This window comes from Triturus cristatus, chromosome 12 (genome assembly GCF_964204655.1).
Source record: "Triturus cristatus chromosome 12, aTriCri1.1, whole genome shotgun sequence".
Lineage (NCBI taxonomy): Eukaryota > Metazoa > Chordata > Amphibia > Caudata > Salamandridae > Triturus > Triturus cristatus.
This window is the reverse complement of record NC_140595.1, coordinates 775,138,450-775,159,599: the sequence shown is the minus strand read 5'-3', so window position 1 is coordinate 775,159,599 and position 21,150 is coordinate 775,138,450. Positions and strand designations below refer to the sequence as shown.

The window sequence follows — 21,150 nt, the reverse complement described above, 5'->3', positions numbered from 1 at the left end:
TGGGTTAGAAAAGGGAGTACTTCTTGAAGGGACAACATACGAAAAGTTTGTGTCTTGATGTACTTGTTTAGAGCACGTAGATCAAAAATGGGACGCCATTCTCCAGACTTTTTCTGTATGAGGAAGAACCTTGAATAGAACCCCCTGCCCTTCTGTAGTTTTGGCACCACTTCGATCACGCCCTTTCTCAATAAAATTTTCAGCTGATTCAAAAGTTCTTTTAGGTGAGCAGAAGGGGGACCTCTTGGTGCAGTATTGGGAGGAACCTTTACGAATTCCAATGCATGTCCCCTGCGCACAATATCTAGAACCCATTGATCGGTCGTATTTTGTGACCATTTGGAGTAGAAGTGGGAGATTCGACCTCCAAGTTTTGAAAAAGCGGGAGGATTTGGCGACGGTGGGTGGTGAGAGTCATTGTTTCTTGGAGGAATCCTTTCCTCTATAAGAGGATTTTCCTCTGTATTGCCTGTAGTTGGAAGAATGTTGTTGCCTATATGACTGTTGATTCTGGGAGGAGTAGCGGTTCTGACTTTGTCTGAACAGATTCGAATTTCCTCGAAAGGAAGAGGAGGAACCACGACCTCTTGCGCCTCGAAAAAGCTGTTTTTTGAATTGTAAAGACCCAAAAGCACGAGCAGTGTCAGTGTCCTTTTTAATTGTTTGAAGGGCATCGTCTATATGCTGGCCAAACAATGATTCACCGTCGTAGGGCATGTCCAGTATTTTTGTTTGTACCTCCTGACGAAAAGACGTAGCCCGTAACCAGCCCTGACGCCTGAGGACTGCTGCACCAGCCAAAAGACGGAAGCCAGTAGAGGATACATCAATGGCGCAATCGATAATTTCCGAGGAAATCCTTTCCCCCTCTTGGAGAATCTTTAAAGCCTCTGGCCTAGATGCCTCAGGGATAAGGTCTATTAGAGATGAAATGTCTGACCACATTTGGCGGTCGTAACGGCCCAGGATCACTAAAGAATTGGCCGCCCGTACTGTAGTTGCCGCCATAGTGGAAAATTTCTTTCCTATACCATCCAGGCGTCGACCTTCTCGATCTGGTGGTGCAGACAAAGGAGACGATGGGTTCCTGGATCGACGCTGAGCTGCCTGAGTAATGATGGAATCAGGCTTTGTTTGCGAAATTAAACAAGCAGGAGAATTTGGAGGGGCTTGTATTTTTTATCTGTCCTAGGAAGGATAGCTGGAATGGAGTTAGGAGTTTGCATCAGCTTGAGGCCTTCTTGCCAGGTAAAATCGATAATTGGAATACAACGGACCTGCTTTTGAGGTTGATCTGAGGAAATATGAATTTTGTGATCAGTTATGTCCCCTATCGTAGACCCCAACGGCTCCATGTGCATGCTATAAGTACATGTATGTTCCCTCCAGTTCCAGTTATGAAGACGCAAATACATGTGCGTCCGCCGTCAACATGTCCTCTTTCAGATCCGCCATGAATGGGTCAGATATTCCATTCCTAAGTATGAAAGGCCACCGACTTTATGTGGTTCACTTTCCACATTTTACAGATTCAGGCGAGTAGGCCCTGAATTCTGCCATCAAGCCTTTTCCTGCCTTCTGCCTCTGAAAGCTCCAGTCCGAGCCTGCATCTGTATCCATGAACTTTGTCCTACTCCCTGCGCGGCTAACGGTGCCTGATCCAGCCTGTTGCCTGCCAAAAACTGTATTTCACCTTCAAGATTATCTGCTCCGCTCCTCATCCGATGCATTCCTGTCTAGTAGTTTAGGTAAACATTCTTCCAGCTACCGTGCAAAGGGCCAGGCCTCACTGTCCTCATGCAAGTAATTCATAGCCCCTGTTACCATGGAAGATTCCTGCCCCCTCGCATTTCATGTAGACACTTAGACGCTTGTACACGCACTAACAGTCAGTATAGAATAGATTCCGTCCTAGAGACCTTTCCTTTTGGATAATACAGTTCTTTAAACATAAGATATTAGATATGATTTGGGATTAGGTTGACATGACCCCTCAGACTTCTGTCTCCACATGTAGAGCTAAATGTCAAGTCCCCTTCACCCTCTAGTTGCACGTCACTCACACGTCATGCGGCTGCGCGCGCATCTCTGCCAAGTATTTTCTGCTGACATTGCAGGATTCTCTTATGGATCCACCCACCTGTGACATCATGTTTAATGACGTATTTAGTTACGCCTATGTTTACGCCTTTTTTCATTACGTATGTGTATCATTATCTGTGTTATCAGCTGTTACGCCTCTTGCATCTGTCTTAATGTAATACTTTTCATATAAATATCATTACTTGTCAATAATGTATTGCCTTCCCTTCCTGAACCTTCGTGGTGATGGAATTTGAAGCCTACAGTTCGAACTGTAATTCCTTTGTAGAGGAATAAAGCCTTTTAGAACCTCTAATACCACGGATTCTGCCTCTTATATTTACTGAGTTATTCTTACTAGACTTTACCGCATAAAAAATAGTACCGGTAATGAAATATTTACCACATAAATTGGCGCCCGAACAGGGACACTTTCTCATCTCACGCGCCGGAGGTGCGTTGCAGGCCCGGTCTCCTGCCACAGCTGAACGGACAAAAACGCGTACCTGCAGGATTTCCTGTATCTCCCTCCGGCCAAGCGGGGGCGACTGAGGCTGCGATCAACACCCAGACGAGGCGGTGAGAAGTGCGAAGTATCCCGACCAGAGCCTAGCTGAGAGAGCAAGATCCGAGGTATACAGAGGCCCACCAGGTTCCGAAGTTCCGAGTCCAGTCGAGTCCAGTCCAGTCCGGTCCAGTTTCAGTTCAGTTCCGAGGCCTTCCGTTCCGCGCTACCCGGTGAGTACCATTGCCGGGGAGGCATTTAAACGTGCACATAGGTTGTGCCGGTCAAGACGGGTTTGGGTACACAAATCCGGTCTGCACTGTTTTAGCAGTGTATCTGTACTGTTTAGCAGTATATCTAGTATGTCTTGCATATAATTTAGTATTATCTAGTGTCAGTATTATGTCAAGTAACTAGTTTTCTATTAGTTATTATCGTTCGTTAAAACTGTTAAATGTTAAATGTTTTAATACGTTCTACATATTGTGGTGTGAATGATTGTTCATTATTGTGTTTATTGTATTAAGTGTGTTCAAGTAATAAGGTCTAAAAATGCCGCTCTTTTCAAAACTAAGACAGATCAAAACCAGAAAAGGGGTACTCGAAGAAGCTGTTCCCATTCCACCTAGGGACACTCCAGGATACTTTATGTATCATAAGCATGGCCTAGATGCCGTGTTATTTCTTGATTTATGGGTGGACTACACCAAAGAGTTGCCAGAAAGTCAGAGGTGGCCCGCAGCGGGGACCTGGGATGCAGATTGCATCATGAGAGTAGAAGAAGAATTATGGAAAAAGAAAGCCAGACAGTCACAGAAAGATGCCATTGAATTATGGCGTAAAGAATCATATAGACGTACAGAAAAAGCGCTCAGACAAGAAGAGAAAGGTAGGGAGAATTCGAATAAAACCCGAGAAAATTTATTAATTGAGGAAGGTACCCGAGTAAAAGCAGAACAAGTAGACAGACAACGAAACACTCTTATGAATGGTATGTATCCTCTTCTGGCCGAAGGGTTACCTCAGGCCACCCCGGAAATACCGAAAAACTTGACACCCCCATTGCTCCCGATAAAAGCACATCCCAAAACAGCAAAAGATATTTTCCTTTCTTCCTATTTAGATGATGTAGCTCCTGAATATGCTAATGCTCCGCCACACGCACGGCCCACCGATGGTGTTCAACGTCAAGATCATCCGTCTGTATCCCCGCAACAACAAACTCCTACGCCCATTCCCACAGGTCCGTCCGTTTCTACTGTTTTTCCCGCATCTACAATTTCTATCTTACGTCCAACGAATCCTTTCTTGCCCAGCACCTCAGATGGTGCTACAGGAGGTACGACAGACATGTTTGCCACACCGCCGCGAAATAAACAGACCCTTAGAGATTTAGCACTCCAACGTACACCCCAACTAGCGACATCCGACATGTTTAAAGAACATCTAGTGGATTGTAGATACGATCCAGTGCCAGGTAAACAGGACAGATTGCTACTATCATCACTACGTATACGACGAGCTACATTGTATTTAATGACGATACCAGGAATGGTTGAACACCTAGACAATATATATCACTTTGTCCAAACAGGGCGAGGCCCAGAAAGTATTAACGAAGCTATGGAATACCAGAAAGTGGATGTACAAAGACAACTACTACGTTTTTTCATAAACTGCGTGATCAGGAACCAAGACAGGCCTGAGGCAGAGCATGATACCATGCAAAAACTTGCCAAATGGGGTCAGAACATATCAGACGAGAAACATGATAGACAGGCGTGTATAATCGCCATGTATCGAAAGATCCGCAAGGAAGTAGAACGAATACATAAAGAAAGACGAGAAGCAGACAGAATTGAATCAGAGGGAGAGGAGGAGCAAGAATCAGAACAATTAGATACGATAGCTTACGTAGGTAGAGGAAGACCCCATAATAATACTAGAGGCTTTAATGATCCGATACGTCCGATACGTCCAGAATGTAACAGACATTTTCAAACCCCTATGTTAAATACAAGGTCCCCTGAACACCTATTCCAAGCCGCTGATAAATTACTCCGAGATCGAAGGGGGTACCATATGCTCGATTCCATGGATGAACAAGAATTAGCCAGGTCAGCAGTACAATGGGCTGACAGTCCCAGCAAATACAGTGATGATGCACTAGCACACACGTTTCTGAATCTTGCCCCAGACGAACAGCGTTTAGCTAGTATATACATGATTCAACACCTCCTTATATTATATAAAAGCCAACACTCCGATCCTGGACCCATACCTGACATATTGACCGAATTACTCACGAATAAATGGAGAGGGTCAGGTACTGATTTAATTAAAGAAATTCTAGAATTTCGAAACCAGTATATAGTTTTCGCATACCCAGAACACGTTCCAATTCCCACTATGGGAAGAAAAATATATCACATAGATAGACAGAATCCGTTACGCGAAGTACACCCAATCAGAGGTGAAGATAATAACTTTACACGCGTGTTTGTGTACACGCCTATAACTAAAATTGAATTATTAGAAATGAAGAAAGTAGTACCCAGCCATGACAAGGATCCAGCAGGTTTCCACCGTGAGATAAAAGACATGTTACTCATGGGAGAGTATACCTACCCCGACATCATGAAAATATTGAAAGTATTAATGCCTGCCGGTGTTTACGAGAAACTCAAAGAAAAGGAATGGGAGGTGGGAGACCAAAAGATAGACTGGACAGCATTAGAAAACGAAGAAAAGGCCCGAGCTGCAGGATCAGGGCTTGGGGAAAAGACTACAGCACTACCAGGATTACTAGTACAGGTACTGCCACGTTTATTAACTACGAAAAAGGAGGACTGGGGTGCAATCTCAGCCTGTAAACAAAAGCAAGATGAAGACACTAGTGATTTCTATTCCCGATTTGAAAAATGTTTTGGTATCAATAGTGGCATAAAAGCAAGTAGCGAGTCATATCCACATCTATTTGTGACAAAATTAGTTGAAAATTCCCTGCCGCAAGTTAAGAATAGAGTATTGAAATTTGAGAGTACCTGGCAAGGTAACACCCCGTCACAGATGTTACAGATGTTACAATATCACCACAATAGAATTAGAGAAGAACAAGAACATGAACAAAGACGTATGAAAGATACGAAAATGAAAATGCTTGTTGCTCAGTCAGTTCCAGCTGATGGTCATAAAAAGGGTGATTCCACAGGTCCGACGAAAGGGACATGCAACTATTGTAAACAACAAGGTCATTATATACACGATTGTCCAGTCTTGAAACATAATATTGCCACAGGTAGAACCCAGGAAAGACCACGTCCACCTAGACAGGATCAGAATCAACAACAAATCCCTCAGCATGCACAATCTAGGCCAGCTCCGCAACAGCCAGCTCCGCAACAGGCAGCTCCACAACAGACCGTAGCACCACCACAAGCGCAGCCTATTGCTGCCACACAAGCAACAACGCAACAGATGTACCAGTATGCACAAAATGACTATCCCGATTATCAGCGATACACATGAAATAGCCTAGAGAGGGAAGTTGGCTTACCCCTTATCGAGGTTCCTGTAGATCATGAGGGACCTTATGTACATAGTGAACTATTAGGGGAAGACAGAAAGTTTTTACTTGATACAGGGGCAAGCAGAACAACTATACGACGCAGTGAAGTTCCAGGGGCACCCCTCTCAGGCTCACAGAATATTTCCCTTGGATTCTCAGGAAAGCCTATCATTAATGAGGTAACGCAACCTCTTCCACTTACGGTTGGTCCATTGACACGAACTACAGATTTATTGCTTACTAAATCATGTCCAGAAAACTTGTTAGGTATAAAAACATTGAAAGCTCTAGGAGCTATAATATGTTGTTCTACGGAAGGAGTACGATTATTTTTACGTGACTTCAAAGGTCACTACGTGTCCAGAGACATGGATCACCGGCTGCAGAATTTACCTACACATCTATGGGCACAAGGCCCAACTGATGTTGGTTGCATGAACATTACACCATATCGAGTCACACTAAAAACAGGAGTAGTACTACCATGAATGCGACAATACAAGTTACCACCAGATGCTGTTGTGGCTTTGCTGCAAATCATTGACGAGCTCATTGCACAAGGAGTGATTGTAGAAACCGACTCCAATGTATGTAATTCCCCGATAATTCCGATTCTTAAAAGAACGGATCCAAAAACATCACCAGTATATCGATTAGTTATTGATCTGCGCGAATTAAATAAATGTATTGTACCACAATACCCTGTGGTCCCAGATATCTCTTCATTACTAACAGCTATTGACTCAGAAGCAACGTTCTTCACTGTAATTGATCTCAAGAATGCTTTCTTTAGCGTCCCAATAGATCCGGAAAGTCAATATTTGTTCGGATTCAGTTTAAATGGACGAAGTTTTAAATTCACACGCGCCCCTCAAGGATTCACAGAAAGCCCCAGCATCTATAGCCAAGCACTGAAACGAGAACTTGACAGTATCCACATGCCAGTTAACACTGCCTTGCTTCAATATGTCGATGATCTGCTGATCACCGCCCGAAGCGAACCTGAATGTGAAAAAGCGTCACTGACAGTTTTAAGATTTCTGGCCGACAAGGGGCACAAGGTGTCCCCTTCTAAGCTGCAATTCTGTGTCCAGCAAGTTGTTTACCTTGGGCACTCGCTGTCCAAGGAGGGAAGACAGCTTACACCCGACCGCATCCAGTTAATTGCTAACATGTCACCACCCAAGACACAAAAGGAGGTGCGGGCTTTTATAGGTCTCACTTCATACTGTAGGCAGTGGATCCCTCAATATGCATTTCTAGCAAAACCACTCATCCAGTTGACAACACAGGAGGCAGCCACATCGACTGTCCTCCCTTGGACTCAAGAACATACACATGCCTTTGAAAGCTTAAAGAAAGCTTTATGCCAAGCACCTGTTTTAGCAACACCATGTTACAGTAAGCCTTTTACACTCTTTGTTACAGAACGCGAAGGTACTGCCTTGTCAGTACTCACTCAGGAACAAGCAGGATCACACAAACCATGTGCTTATTTCTCTAGTACATTAGATCCAGTAGCTCAGGCTCTTCCTGCGTGCCTGAAATCAGTGGCAGCAACAGCTTTAGCAATCAGACAAAGCGATGCCATAGTGTTAGGACATCAATTGACAGTACAAGTACCACACGCAGTAGAGGTTCTCTTGAACCGCACACAAACACAACACTTGACTATAGCAAGACTCACCGGTTATGAATTAACATTGTTTCAGCCACACATAGAAATCAGATGTTGTAATATGTTAAATCCTGCCACACTTTTGCCCATAAATGGAACAGATCCATTAGCACATGATTGTATTGAAGTCATTACTATCACGACGAAACCCAGACAAGACTTGACAGATATCCCTTTATCAGATCCAGACCTGACATTGTATGTAGATGGTTCATGTATGAGAACAAGTACAGGAGAGTTAGTGGCCGCTTACGCAGTCACAACAGACACTGAAATCGTTGAAACAAATTGTATTAACACTTTGTCAGCTCAAGCAGCAGAGCTCATCGCTCTGACACAAGCCTGTATTCAAGCCAAAAATAAGAAAGTCAACATATACACAGATTCACGTTATGCATTCGGAGTCGTCCATGACTTCGGCGTACTGTGGCGAGAGAGAGGTTATTTAACTTCTCACGGTGCCCACATCCAACACGGACCCCTCATTCAAACCCTATTAGACGCGATTCATCTACCTATTGCAATATCGATTATGAAATGCAAAGCTCATACAAAAGTTACCGATATCATTTCTCAGGGTAATGACCTAGCTGACAGAACAGCTAAACAGACTGCTCAGAACCAGACTCATACAACTGACACGACAAAGACAATAGTTTCGACACCAACACATTGCATGACAGTTAAGGATCCCGCCCTTGATGTAATTGACATACAGACACATGCTACACCAGAAGAAATAAAGAAATGGACTGAATTAGGAGGGATCCAAACGGATCAAGGATGGATGACGAAGGAAAAATCTATATGGTTTCTTCCCGACTCCATGGTTCAAGTCATCATTAACACAATACATAGTCCAGCGCACCTAGGAGAAAAAAGCTATGCTAGACAGTATTCAACACATTTGGTTCAACAAACACTTGCGAGCAGCAGCCAAACAGAAAGTACGTACCTGTATGATATGTTGTCAGTTTAATCCAGGTAAAAGCATCCCCGTAGAGCAGGGTGGATTTCAACCTCCCGATCATGCTTTTGAAGTCCTCCAGATGGATTATATCCAGATGGAACGATGTCGAGGATTCAAATATGTTCTCGTAGTTGTCTGTGCTCTTTCCCGTTGGACAGAAGCCTACCCGGTTTCAGATTACACTGCCCCGACTACTGCCAAACAGCTAGTTCGAGAATTCTTCCCACGATTCGGTTTACCACGTGTTGTATACTCAGATAACGGCCAGCCATTCTCATCCGAACTAATGAAACACGTTTCACTTCTGTTAGGCTACCAATGGAAATTCCACTGTGTTCGACATCCCGAGGCAGCAGGTCTTGTGGAACGTCATAATCAAACTCTGAAAATCAGATTGTCCAAAATATGTAGAGAAAAAGGTGTCGATTGGATAGTAGCCTTACCAGTTGCGCTCTTTTACATGAGAATGGTAGCACATTCTCGAACAGGGCTATCCCCGTACGAGGTGATCTTCGGTAGACCACCAAATATGTGGGGGACGCCTATACCTCGTAAAATCACTGATGTTGACTGTAATATGCTGACAGATTACCTGGCTTCCTTGATGTCTGCACTACAATCTTGTCGTTCACAGGTAGCTGCAGCTTTTCCCGATAACACTGAGGTGAAGCCCCATGACGTGGTTCCAGGTGATCTGGTTCTTGTGAGGAACTTCGACCGGAAGACCCAGCTGGAGCCCAGGTGGAAATCGCCCAAACTCGTCTTGCTGACGACAAGGACAGCCGTGAAGGTTGAGGGACGTAAAGGGTGGTTGCACTCGAGTCATATCAAGAAATTTTATGGACTACCGTCCGATGTGAACACTCAGCCCTGCATTCCCTCACAGACAGACTCAAAGCTCCCCTTGGTTGAACAGACAAAACACGAACTCTATAAACTGAAATTAAGGTCTAGCAAGTCAGACAATTTGATTGTTTAAGTCCTCTCCAAGGTGAATCGGTTGAATTTGTCTCTGACATGTATCCTCTAGACCGAAATAGAGAGAGAAATCGACAGATGCAGCTTAAAAAGCATGCGTATTGTAAATCACTTCGTAGTCATTGCACAATAACATTATTAATTTTGTTTTTTATAAGTTTTCTGATCATCATTTCTAGTGTATTGTTACATATGTATTACCCTATTTCCAAACGTGCTTACAATGTTACTGCTGAACATTCTTTTAGCGAATTACCTCCGCATGAGTTGTCTTATAGATTTGCGCTGCGCAACAACACTTTTATTAGTATGTTACATCATTCCCATCAGACCAGCAATGCTACCAATTGTTGGATATGTGGCCGACTCCCTCCCTATCAGAACTACAAGGGAGTTTTGCCCCTCTTTCCGTATCCGTTCACACACAATGGCTCCTGTGGAGCATGGTTTAGTTTGATTAATTCCCTAGATTCAAATCCCGTAGTTTATCAAAACAACTGGGTATGGGGAAACCTGAACCTAGTTTTGCTTAAAGTCTGCTACCCTAACAAGGAGGGACTTCCCAAAAGAACAGGAACTGATCTAGAAAATGAAGTATATGGATTAGGTAATTTTACACTTAACCTCCTGATTCTGAATGTTGAATCCGAAGCTACGCCAATCTTATCCGTTATGTCAGTATTCCCAGTTAAAGGGGAATTATGTGTAAGAAAGAATGGTTCCATACACATGGGCCATAGTAAATGCACCACTGTAATAAAATTCAGTGATCAAGGCAAGTCTACATTTAGAGCTTCCCGTCATTCCTACTTCATATGTGGCCAGACCGCATATATACGTCTACCTCTAGATTGGGATGGTACCTGTTACATAGCATTCCTTCTGCCACCTGTTTTCCTAGCCCCTCCTGATTATCACAGAAATACCCATTTAGTACACAATAGACAGCAGAGAGATCTCCCGATTGTCGATTACACTGAAACGGCATGGGAGCAATACACAGATTTCAATAAAGGTTTCTTTCCCTATATAGGTACAGTCACTAATAGTAAGCTGATACGTAGATTAACTAGAACCCTTGAAGCAGTAGTGAACGAGACTACTTCCGCCTTAGGCAATTTAACAGAAGAGCAGTCTGCTATGCGGATTGTTGTGCTTCAAAATCGTCTTGTCCTTGACGTCATCCTGGCAGATAGGGGCGGAGCTTGTAGGGTCATCGGATCAAGTTGCTGTGTTTTCATACCAGAAAACTCGCCGTCAGTATATAAAGCCATAACTCGCCTTCATAAGATTATAAGCCAGATACACCAGAGTCCAGGCACCTGGACTTGGTCCGGTTGGTTCTGGAGCGTGTTGTCAGCCTGGGGATGGAGGATCCTATCCTTCCTAGGTATTGGCTTTCTCATACTATTCAGTTGCTGCTTATGTCTGCAATGTGGGCCAGCGATTTGTGGTCTGTGTGCCACATCGTGTATCCCGCATCCAAGTTTTCGTTCAAGATCCCGGAAGAAGAAAGAAGAACAAATGATGCTATATGAACAGATCGATGGATTGATGAAGATCGATATCTCCTGAGGGTCCGTAGGGGACAAGGAGGGAATGAGGAAATATGAATTTTGTGATCAGTTATGTCCCCTATCGTAGACCCCAACGGCTCCATGTGCATGCTATAAGTACATGTATGTTCCCTCCAGTTCCAGTTATGAAGACGCAAATACATGTGCGTCCGCCGTCAACATGTCCTCTTTCAGATCCGCCATGAATGGGTCAGATATTCCATTCCTAAGTATGAAAGGCCACCGACTTTATGTGGTTCACTTTCCACATTTTACAGATTCAGGCGAGTAGGCCCTGAATTCTGCCATCAAGCCTTTTCCTGCCTTCTGCCTCTGAAAGCTCCAGTCCGAGCCTGCATCTGTATCCATGAACTTTGTCCTACTCCCTGCGCGGCTAACGGTGCCTGATCCAGCCTGTTGCCTGCCAAAAACTGTATTTCACCTTCAAGATTATCTGCTCCGCTCCTCATCCGATGCATTCCTGTCTAGTAGTTTAGGTAAACATTCTTCCAGCTACCGTGCAAAGGGCCAGGCCTCACTGTCCTCATGCAAGTAATTCATAGCCCCTGTTACCATGGAAGATTCCTGCCCCCTCGCATTTCATGTAGACACTTAGACGCTTGTACACGCACTAACAGTCAGTATAGAATAGATTCCGTCCTAGAGACCTTTCCTTTTGGATAATACAGTTCTTTAAACATAAGATATTAGATATGATTTGGGATTAGGTTGACATGACCCCTCAGACTTCTGTCTCCACATGTAGAGCTAAATGTCAAGTCCCCTTCACCCTCTAGTTGCACGTCACTCACACGTCATGCGGCTGCGCGCGCATCTCTGCCAAGTATTTTCTGCTGACATTGCAGGATTCTCTTATGGATCCACCCACCTGTGACATCATGTTTAATGACGTATTTAGTTACGCCTATGTTTATGCCTTTTTTCATTACGTATGTGTATCATTATCTGTGTTATCAGCTGTTACGCCTCTTGCATCTGTCTTAATGTAATACTTTTCATATAAATATCATTACTTGTCAATAATGTATTGCCTTCCCTTCCTGAACCTTCGTGGTGATGGAATTTGAAGACTACAGTTCGAACTGTAATTCCTTTGTAGAGGAATAAAGCCTTTTAGAACCTCTAATACCACGGATTCTGCCTCTTATATTTACTGAGTTATTCTTACTAGACTTTACCGCATAAAAAATAGTACCGGTAATGAAATATTTACCACAGATCCTTAAAATCATATAGGAAACAATCCTCCTCCCTGGTGGTCATAGGAAGGTGGAATCTTTTAGCTGCTCTTTCCATGAGCAAATGAAAACCACCAATGTCGACCGGTGGAGAATCCAAAGGAGCTGGATCAGCAGGAGATGGCGTTTGTATTTGATAGTTGTCCCATTCAGAAAGAAAGGAACCGTAATCCAGCTCACCTTCTTCTTTGTCACCGTCATCATCCTGCTCCTCGACAACATCTTCTTCTATGATTTGAGGAACTGCAAGATGTTGAACTCTTGTCGCCGACGTAGGTGTTACCACTGTATCCTTATTTGAAAAAGGTTGTGGAGGTATCTGCGGCGTAGGAGAAATCTGCACAGAACGTGGAAAACGGCGGTTGTAATCATCCAACATATATTGAAGGTTGGGAATAAGACTTAACGGCAGTAGCGCCATAGGAAGTTCTGGAGCTGGGTGTGTGTCACAAGTAGAGAAATCATCCTCTAGTAAGTCGTCATCATCATCATCTAATTCCTGACATTTTATTAAAAGTTCAGAGGGACTGCGAGCAGCCCGAAATCTATCATCCTCGGATTCCTCATTATCAGATGAAAATAGCACCTCTGGAGGCTGAGAAGGAGCTTTAATTGGTATCAGAGTATCCAAAGAGGAATGTCGTCGTTGAAGCAAAGAGCTTGAAGTCCTTAGTGGTATCAGATCTTGAGATGGAGTCGTAGCCGTTGTTGCTGACGATGAAAGTCGTCGTTGAGCCACCGTTGACGACAAAGCCACCATCGACGACGAAGCCACTGTCGACGACGAAGCCACCGTCGACGACGTATGCTTCTTTCTATGTTTGCTTGCCGTCGACGACAAAGTTAAAGGCAGTGTAGATGAAATGGGTCTCACCTTAACAGATACCAACGTCGACGGTGAAGACGCTGACGACAGGATCATAGCCAGCTTCATAGACATAGAGGTCGAAGTCGTCGACGTAGATGCGACGACGGCATCTCTCGTCGACGGAGGAAGCGTTGATGAGCTCGTCGACGAGAGAGGCAGTTTCTGAGGTAAAAACTGTGCAGATGGAGTCTTTGACGTCTGAGAATCAGATTTCGGGGGCGTAAAGGATTCAGATAGACTCCTGGGGGGAGGGAAATCACCCCTTTTGAAGTTGAAGGTTGGGTAGTGGGCTTATCTACATGATGTTTCTTCACCACTTTAGGTCTAGGAGAAACCTTCTGAGAGTCACTTGTTCTCTTCAAGGAGGGAGCAGTTTTGATTGAAGACACACTCTCCACATCTTAAAGAGGATTTTCTGAAGTCTTCAACTTCTGTAGCCACAGAAGGAGATGCCCTTCTCTGTCCTTTAAAGTTTTTTGAGAAAAGGTTCTACAAATTTTACAATCCTTTACCTGATGTTCAGGATATAAGCAATAAATACATTTCTTGTGAGGGTCTTCAGAATGAAGCCTCAGTTTACCACAACTTCCACAAGGTCCTAAGAGGGATTTCTTGGATGTAGACATCATAGAGGTAATCTTCTGAGGAGATATGAGACTCCCTTCGCATGACGTGCGGTAGAAAATCTGAGGGCCTGAGCCTCTGGGGAGAGGGTTCTAGAGGGTGCGGACGCCTGATTGGCTAGATTTTGGACTAAAACATAATGACAGTAATATCTTATAGATGTGACAAGTTGTCTATTCATGAAAACTCTATGGTTTTACTTTCTTTTATGCCTATTAGGCTTATGTTATTACTACATTGCTATGTTATGTACCGTGGGACTCCCACTTCGACGACGGGGAATATTCAAGCATGTGAATCTATGAAAGACACCCCAATACTGGAGAACTGCATTTCCTTGTAAAGTCTTGCATTTGAGAGTATATTTTAGTTACCTGTGCCAAGTCCTGCTGGGTTCTAACCATTAAATATAAGTATACCTTTTTTATATTTACCTAAATTGGTCTGGATTCAGTCTCTGAGTGTGTGCCATCAGTCTTGATCGAGTGACTACAAGAATTGCTTAACCCACCCTCTGGATGAGCCTAACTGCTCGCCCACACTACCACAAAGAGAGCTGTTAGTGTAGTGAGGATAAGGACACACCTACAGACAGTGCTAAGTTAGCATAAGTTGGACGCCATTTTGCCGCTTTTGCTCATGTTTCTACATGGCACATTCCGGGTAAACACTTTGCTTGCTCGCTTTCACATGAGAGCTGTCTGTATTTCATGTGTTCTGTTGAACCCTCTGCTCCTCGTCTGCACAGCGTGTTCAAGGTAAAAAAACAATGAGCTCTGTTGAATTGCTTTGGTCAGTCTCATGTACCTAGCCATAACATAGAACACAGCTGCAATCCTGGAAATCTGGTGCTTTTAATATTGCTGTGCATGCATGTTAACACACTTGGAGAAAAAGCTTTCCAGTATAGAAGAGCTGGGCTTGTCCGGAGACGTAAATTCCTGCATCTGAACTCGTAGGTTTGGGGTCCCCTGACAAAGCCTGGAGGTCTTCTATAATTATAATAAACTAGCTTCTAGCAAGGGGAGGGTGGCAAGGCGCTGTAGCCCTGTTTCCACTATCATTATAATATGATTTCTCCGTTTGTTCTATGTGAAATTGTAACTATGCTATGCTTTGTTTGATCCTATGCATTTTGCTGCTAGTACTGGCACGTGTATTGCATTATAGAGCACGTTAGTTAAAATAAACATTTTAAACTATACTTTGCCTCTATTTACTCATGTTGTGGACAAGTACGAGAGTTTGAACGAAAGAGTGTTCTTCCCACGAATCCTGAGAGAGGAGGGAGTAACATATTGTAGGATGTCTAATCATTGGTAGCTTCGCTGTAGTACAGAGAATGAATGAGACACTGTAGCTAGTCGGATAGGGGCTCTGGGCACCGAGGTGGGTATTTTGGTACACAACTACACACTGAGGTCCTGGTTTCCTGCGCATAGTTCTGCATATGTGCATAATCCCTGCAACATTAGTACTTACCTAATTTAGCCTCTGCTATACCTATGAGGACTCCCTGCACACTATACCTTACTTTGGTATAGTATATACAAAGCCAGCTTCCTAAACAACTTGGTAAGTCTGCACAGGATGGTATCTGGGATTGGGCTGGAATGGCTGCAACCCCCCACCGTGGCCATGAAAGGGCCGTAATTTAGACTGGCCAGGAGGTGTGGTTGAAAGGCCCAAGGATCTGGCCGTAGCACGAGAATCCTTAAACTGTTCCAGGGCCCAGTCGGCTTTCACACAAAAAAGGGGGAACCATCAAAGGGCATGTCCATCAAATTAGTCTGGACATCGTCCGAGAAGCCAGACATTCTAAGCCAGGCGTGGCGCCGCAAGGCCACTGTCGTGTAATTTGCTCTCCCCAGCGAATCATTTGTGTCAAGTCCACACCTGATGTCGAATTTTGTTGTATCTCTCCCGTCGTTTAACAGACTGGGAGAGCACAGCCTGGGCTTCCTCTAGGATCTGTGGCAGCACTGGCTCAACCGTCTCCCAACGGGAATTGGAGAAATAGCCCAATAAGCATGCGGTATTCATCAACTGCAATGCAAGGCCGGAGGAAGAAAACATCTTCTTCCCAATTGATTCCAACCGCTTTGAGTCCCTGTCCGGAAGGTGCAGAAGGGAACGCATCCTGGAAGGTAGAAGCCTGCACCACCAAGCTTTTATGGGTGGGGTGTTGGCTGAGGAACTTTGGGTCACCCAGAGCTGGGCGATGGAGGCATGCAATTGTCCTATTCACAGGAGCCCCTGTGCTAGGCTTGGACCACGCACCTAGTAGGACATCAGTAAGTGCCTCATTAAAGGGCAACAGGGTTTCAGAGGTGGAAGCCTGAGGCTGAAGAACTTCGATGAGAAGATTAGTCCTGACCTGCACAAAGAGCATCTCCAGTCCAAGGACCTCCGCTGCCCTCCTTACCACCATGGCATAAGATGCCCCCTACTCTTTAGCCACAGTTGGCGGAGAGAGCATGGCAGCATCTGGGGATGTGTCCAGTCCACTGATGTCCCCAAGTTTCTCATACCAGACCATATGCTCTGCAGACACATCTTGGTGTTCCAAAGGGTCCACGGACCCCTCCCAGTCCTCTCCCATGCCTGAAACATCAATAAAATGCTCAGGTGACAACATAGCGCCCATGGGTTCTACCAGTGCCGGAGTCGAGCGACGTTGATTCAAACCTATGTCATGGGGGATAAGGATGGGGCTGGAGCCACCGGTGGGCACTGGCAGCTCCGCAGGCACTGACTTCGGGTCCGACGCCGGAGAAGGTTGCGTTGGCATGACCGTACCGTCCCGGATCCAGTATCAGATACCCGAGGTCTCACCGGTGCCGTGGCCTACGCTGCCGAATCTGATGGACACCCTGCCGACCCCGCAGAGCCCAAAGGCTCACAAGAGGGGGTCTACCCACTCAAACATGCGGCGCATGGCCTCATAACACACCTTAATTTGAGTGGGGCTCGCTCCACCTCCCGGAAATGGAGGGAAGCGCGGAGACGGCCCTGGCTCCACAGAACCGTGCCTAGAGCGTTGATTTTTCTGACCTCTTTTGTCAAAAGACGACAGTCAAGGTGAAGACGAAGTCCGCTTGGGATTCTGCTACTTCTTGTGCCTCTTCCCTGAGTGTCCCAAGGACCTCAAGTGGGAGGAAGAGGGCTTGGGGCTCCGGCAGCAGTCCCGCGACCACCTTTCTTCAATCGGGACTGGGATCTCCATGGACTCTCACTGGATGGTGTCGACTGCCAAGCTTCAAGGAGCTTCATAGCCCGCTCCTGCAAGGACTTCGAAGCCATGGTTCGACAGTCTGAGCACGACTTTGAGTCATGGTCGTACTCGAGACACCAAAGGCAGATGAGGTGGGGATCGGTAACAAACATGGCGAAGTGAAAGGCGCCACATGGTTTAAAACCTGTCTTCCTGGAAGACATCCCTTGACACATGATGGAAAAACAATGAAGTCGACAAAAAAAAACATAATAAATGACAAAAAGCAACAGAGGGGTAGATCTTTCCGGATCGGCGCTTAACTGGCACAGAAAGAAAGCAACTGCCAACCGCGCGCCTGGGTGGCGCCTGGATAAGTGATGTCATAACCGATGCTAGTTATGCCGACAGCATCACGCGGAGCTGAATGGAGCCACCCGATGACGCGCAAGGGGTATTACTCGAGCAAAAGTTTCCGGATCCAGCCTGACGTCTAGAAAATTCTACGGTAAGGAATATGCAGCTTGAAAGTCTCTATTGGTTAAAGGAGTTTTCAAATTAAGGGCTGTTGTAAGATCTTGTAGTAGAGAATGAAGAGCCCTTTTCACTCTCACTGAAAGATACAATGTTCCGGAAAACGAGAAAGGTTTGGGTTTTTTTTACTATTGAAGCTACACTGGTTAAACAAAGAACACACGAACGTGGGGCCCTGGAAGAAGTCAGATTCATCTCCATTGAAATATACTGTGTAAAGATTCTGTTGACCTTCTTGGGATTTAGCTCATCAAGCCTTATCTACATCAGAATGCCTAAAATCTGTTTGGTGTGTTTCAATGCAGAACCATGACAACCATAACAAGTTTGAAGTAGTGATGTCAAGCATGACCATGCATCAGGGGAGGTGACCCTGATACTGGTACAGAGATGCTGAAATGGGTAGCTCGTTCTGTATCAAATATCTGTTACCTAGATGTGGCATGTCATGATCTACCACAAAATCAATGAACTTCTGCAATACCTAATACCTAAAGGAAGACATGTAGGCCTTATGAAGATCAGTTGCAGAGAAGAAACTCAGGTGACAAGTATTTCCTAAAGCTCAGCTTATTATAAGCACATGTAGAAGAGGGAGGTAATTTTTATGTTTTTAGTGTCAAAATGAAAAGCCGCAGCATAAAAAAGGTATAGGAGACAGAAATTAAGTCAAGTATAAGGAGACAACTGCTGAAAATTGAGAATAACCATTTTTTGGAGAACTTCATTGCTGGTTCTCCCTTCGGTACAGTCCTTCCCAACCAATTAAGAAGGAGGGAAAGAAAGGCTGACATGATACAAATAACTTAATTTTACGGTGCAAGTGTGTATGTGTGTGTGTATGTCTGTATGTGTGTAAACGTCTTCGGCATCAGATCTTTCATGGATTGAAATGCTATTTCAAACATTCCCCAGCATTCAGCTGCACACCCTCCCTGCTGTAATACCCACAAAACAGGCTGTACTGCAGATGTTTCTTACCTGAGCAGACATGTTGACTGTCAATACAGCCCATCTGAAGTCCAGAGACTGAAGCACACCCTGAGCAATGGAGGTTTTACCAGTCCCCACCGGACCTACCAGCAACACAGGTGTCTGATTGGATACCAAGGCATTTACAATGAAGTTATAACGGACTGTATCCACAGTTGGAACAATGATTTTATAGAACGGAGCACTAGAAAGGGAGACAAGAGAGTACGGTCTGACTAAGGAACAAAAACAAGCAAGCAAAACACCATGAATATGGTCAATAAGCATTTCTAGTTAAAGAGACATGTCCAGCTAGAAAATGTGAAAAAAAGAGAGCTCAGTTTGATTAAAAAACAAATAGAACACTTGTGTCATATTCATTTATTTAACGGTACTTTTTCTTTAATGTGACCAAGGACAACTTGGGCATCACAGCACTTTACCAAATATCACAATAGGCTTACTTAAGAGTATTACAGTACTGTAGGAGACTGGCTTAGTATATGGTGCACACTTATTTAAGTGAAGCACCTTGCACTAATCCAGACAACCCTTATAGTGATTTTAGTGGTCTTAGATAACCATAGAAAGCTCCCTACGTGGTGGCTGTGGAGAGCAGCCTTCAGGCTTAGTCCAAAAGTAGTTTTAAGCAGTTTGTTTTACCAGAACCAATCATATAGTGTAGTTTAAATGAAAATTAACCACACAATGTATTTACAAAAAGAAAATAAGTTACTTACCTGTAACTACGGTTATCCAGCATTGGTATCTTTCATAGATTCATATAAGACATGCTACATGGAAGAATGTCCACATGTTTACAAAGCATTACTGTCTGCAATCTATGCAGCGAGGCGATGCAGCATCTCTTCAATTAAGGTCAGTTGTTTGACATAAGAGGAGCTCTTTCTTTATTTTAATAACAGTATTGCATATGTCTGGAAATAAATGTATATACAAATGCATATATTTATAAATAAATATATATATATTTATGTAACTATGTTTGACTGTATCTAATATATGTGAATGCTCGTGTATCTGAAAGATTTATCTCACGCATTTTATGCAAGATTTTAAATGTTTATTAGAAATGTTTATGATATATGTCTATAGCATTGGGAGTTTAAAGTTACATGTCTCCCACCGTCTGCTAACGACAGTACAGTTTCATGGTACTGCTTGCTATTCTAATTCAGGCATGTGAATCTATGAAAGATACCCCAATACTGGATAAGAAAATAAGTTACTTACATGTAACTACGGTTATCCAGTATTGGTATCTTTCATAGATTCACATGCAACCCACCCTCCTCCCCGGGGAGTCAGTTCTCATTGAATTTGGGATCCTTACTTCCCACTTGTGCTTTGAAAATCTGAGGAGAACTGGCTTCTGCTGGGAGTGTTCTAGAGGGTGCTAACAGCCGATTGGCTGTATGCCAACATTTAGTCCTTTTTTAAAAAGGACATGGATAGGCTACTGATTAGATGGCCTTGGGCCATTATAACCTATGAAGGATTTAAGGCACTGCTTGAATATTTTTCCGTGGGACTCCCATCTCAACGACGGTGAATGATTCAGGCATGTGAATCTATGAAAGATACCCCAATACTGGATAATAGGTATATGTAAAATACACCCTCACTAACACATTGGTATATCTCCTACCCGAGATATCAACACAACACACATAATATTTCAAATGCAAACAGGTAAGTAAGCAGAAAAACACAGTGGTCGCCAGGGGGAGACCAAATCATATACTGAAGAAGTGGAATGCGACTGTGACCAAAGTTGGGAGTTGGACCAGAACACTCAGAAGAGAAGGGGCCCAAGGAATCACCCGAGGTAAGTACCTAGGAGCTCCACAGAGGCTGTGTGTAGAGTGGAAACACAGGCACGTACTCAATGCAAGTCAATGGGGAAGTCACGGTTGCAGTTTTTAAGAAAAATTACCCTTCCCAGTAGACCCTGAAGAAAACCTGTGGAAGACAGAGGTTGGAGAGTCACCTCACCTGTGGATACCCCAGGAACCAGGATACCTACACCAGGGAATCTGGGTACATAAGTGCAAAGTGACATCAGAAACCGCCGTAGACCACAATGAAGGACTTCAGAAAAGATGCCTCTGGTAAAGGTGAAAGAGTCCGGTGGAATCCAAGGAGGGATTGTTGAAGAGAAGAACCTGCAAGCAGAGAAGACAGAGTCTATGCTACTCGGAGGTGTCCAGGAGGCAAAGAAGAGCAATGACCACTGATGACGGAAGATGCAGGAATGATGGCGGTGACCTTCTTACTGCAGCTGTGAGGACCAGGTGACACTGTGGAAGACCAGGAGCTGT

General features: G+C 44.3%; 1 protein-coding gene across 1 annotated transcript in view; it reads right to left on the bottom strand.

Moving 5' to 3' along the window:
• The window catches only part of DNAH2 (dynein axonemal heavy chain 2), a 2,945,517-nt gene that overhangs the window by 1,353,362 nt on the left and 1,571,005 nt on the right, over positions 1–21,150 (bottom strand). The window contains exon 49 of the mRNA XM_085638712.1: positions 18,818–19,013. Within this exon, the coding sequence (XP_085494838.1) occupies positions 18,818–19,013 (196 nt within the window). The remainder of the gene's footprint in view (positions 1–18,817; positions 19,014–21,150) is intronic.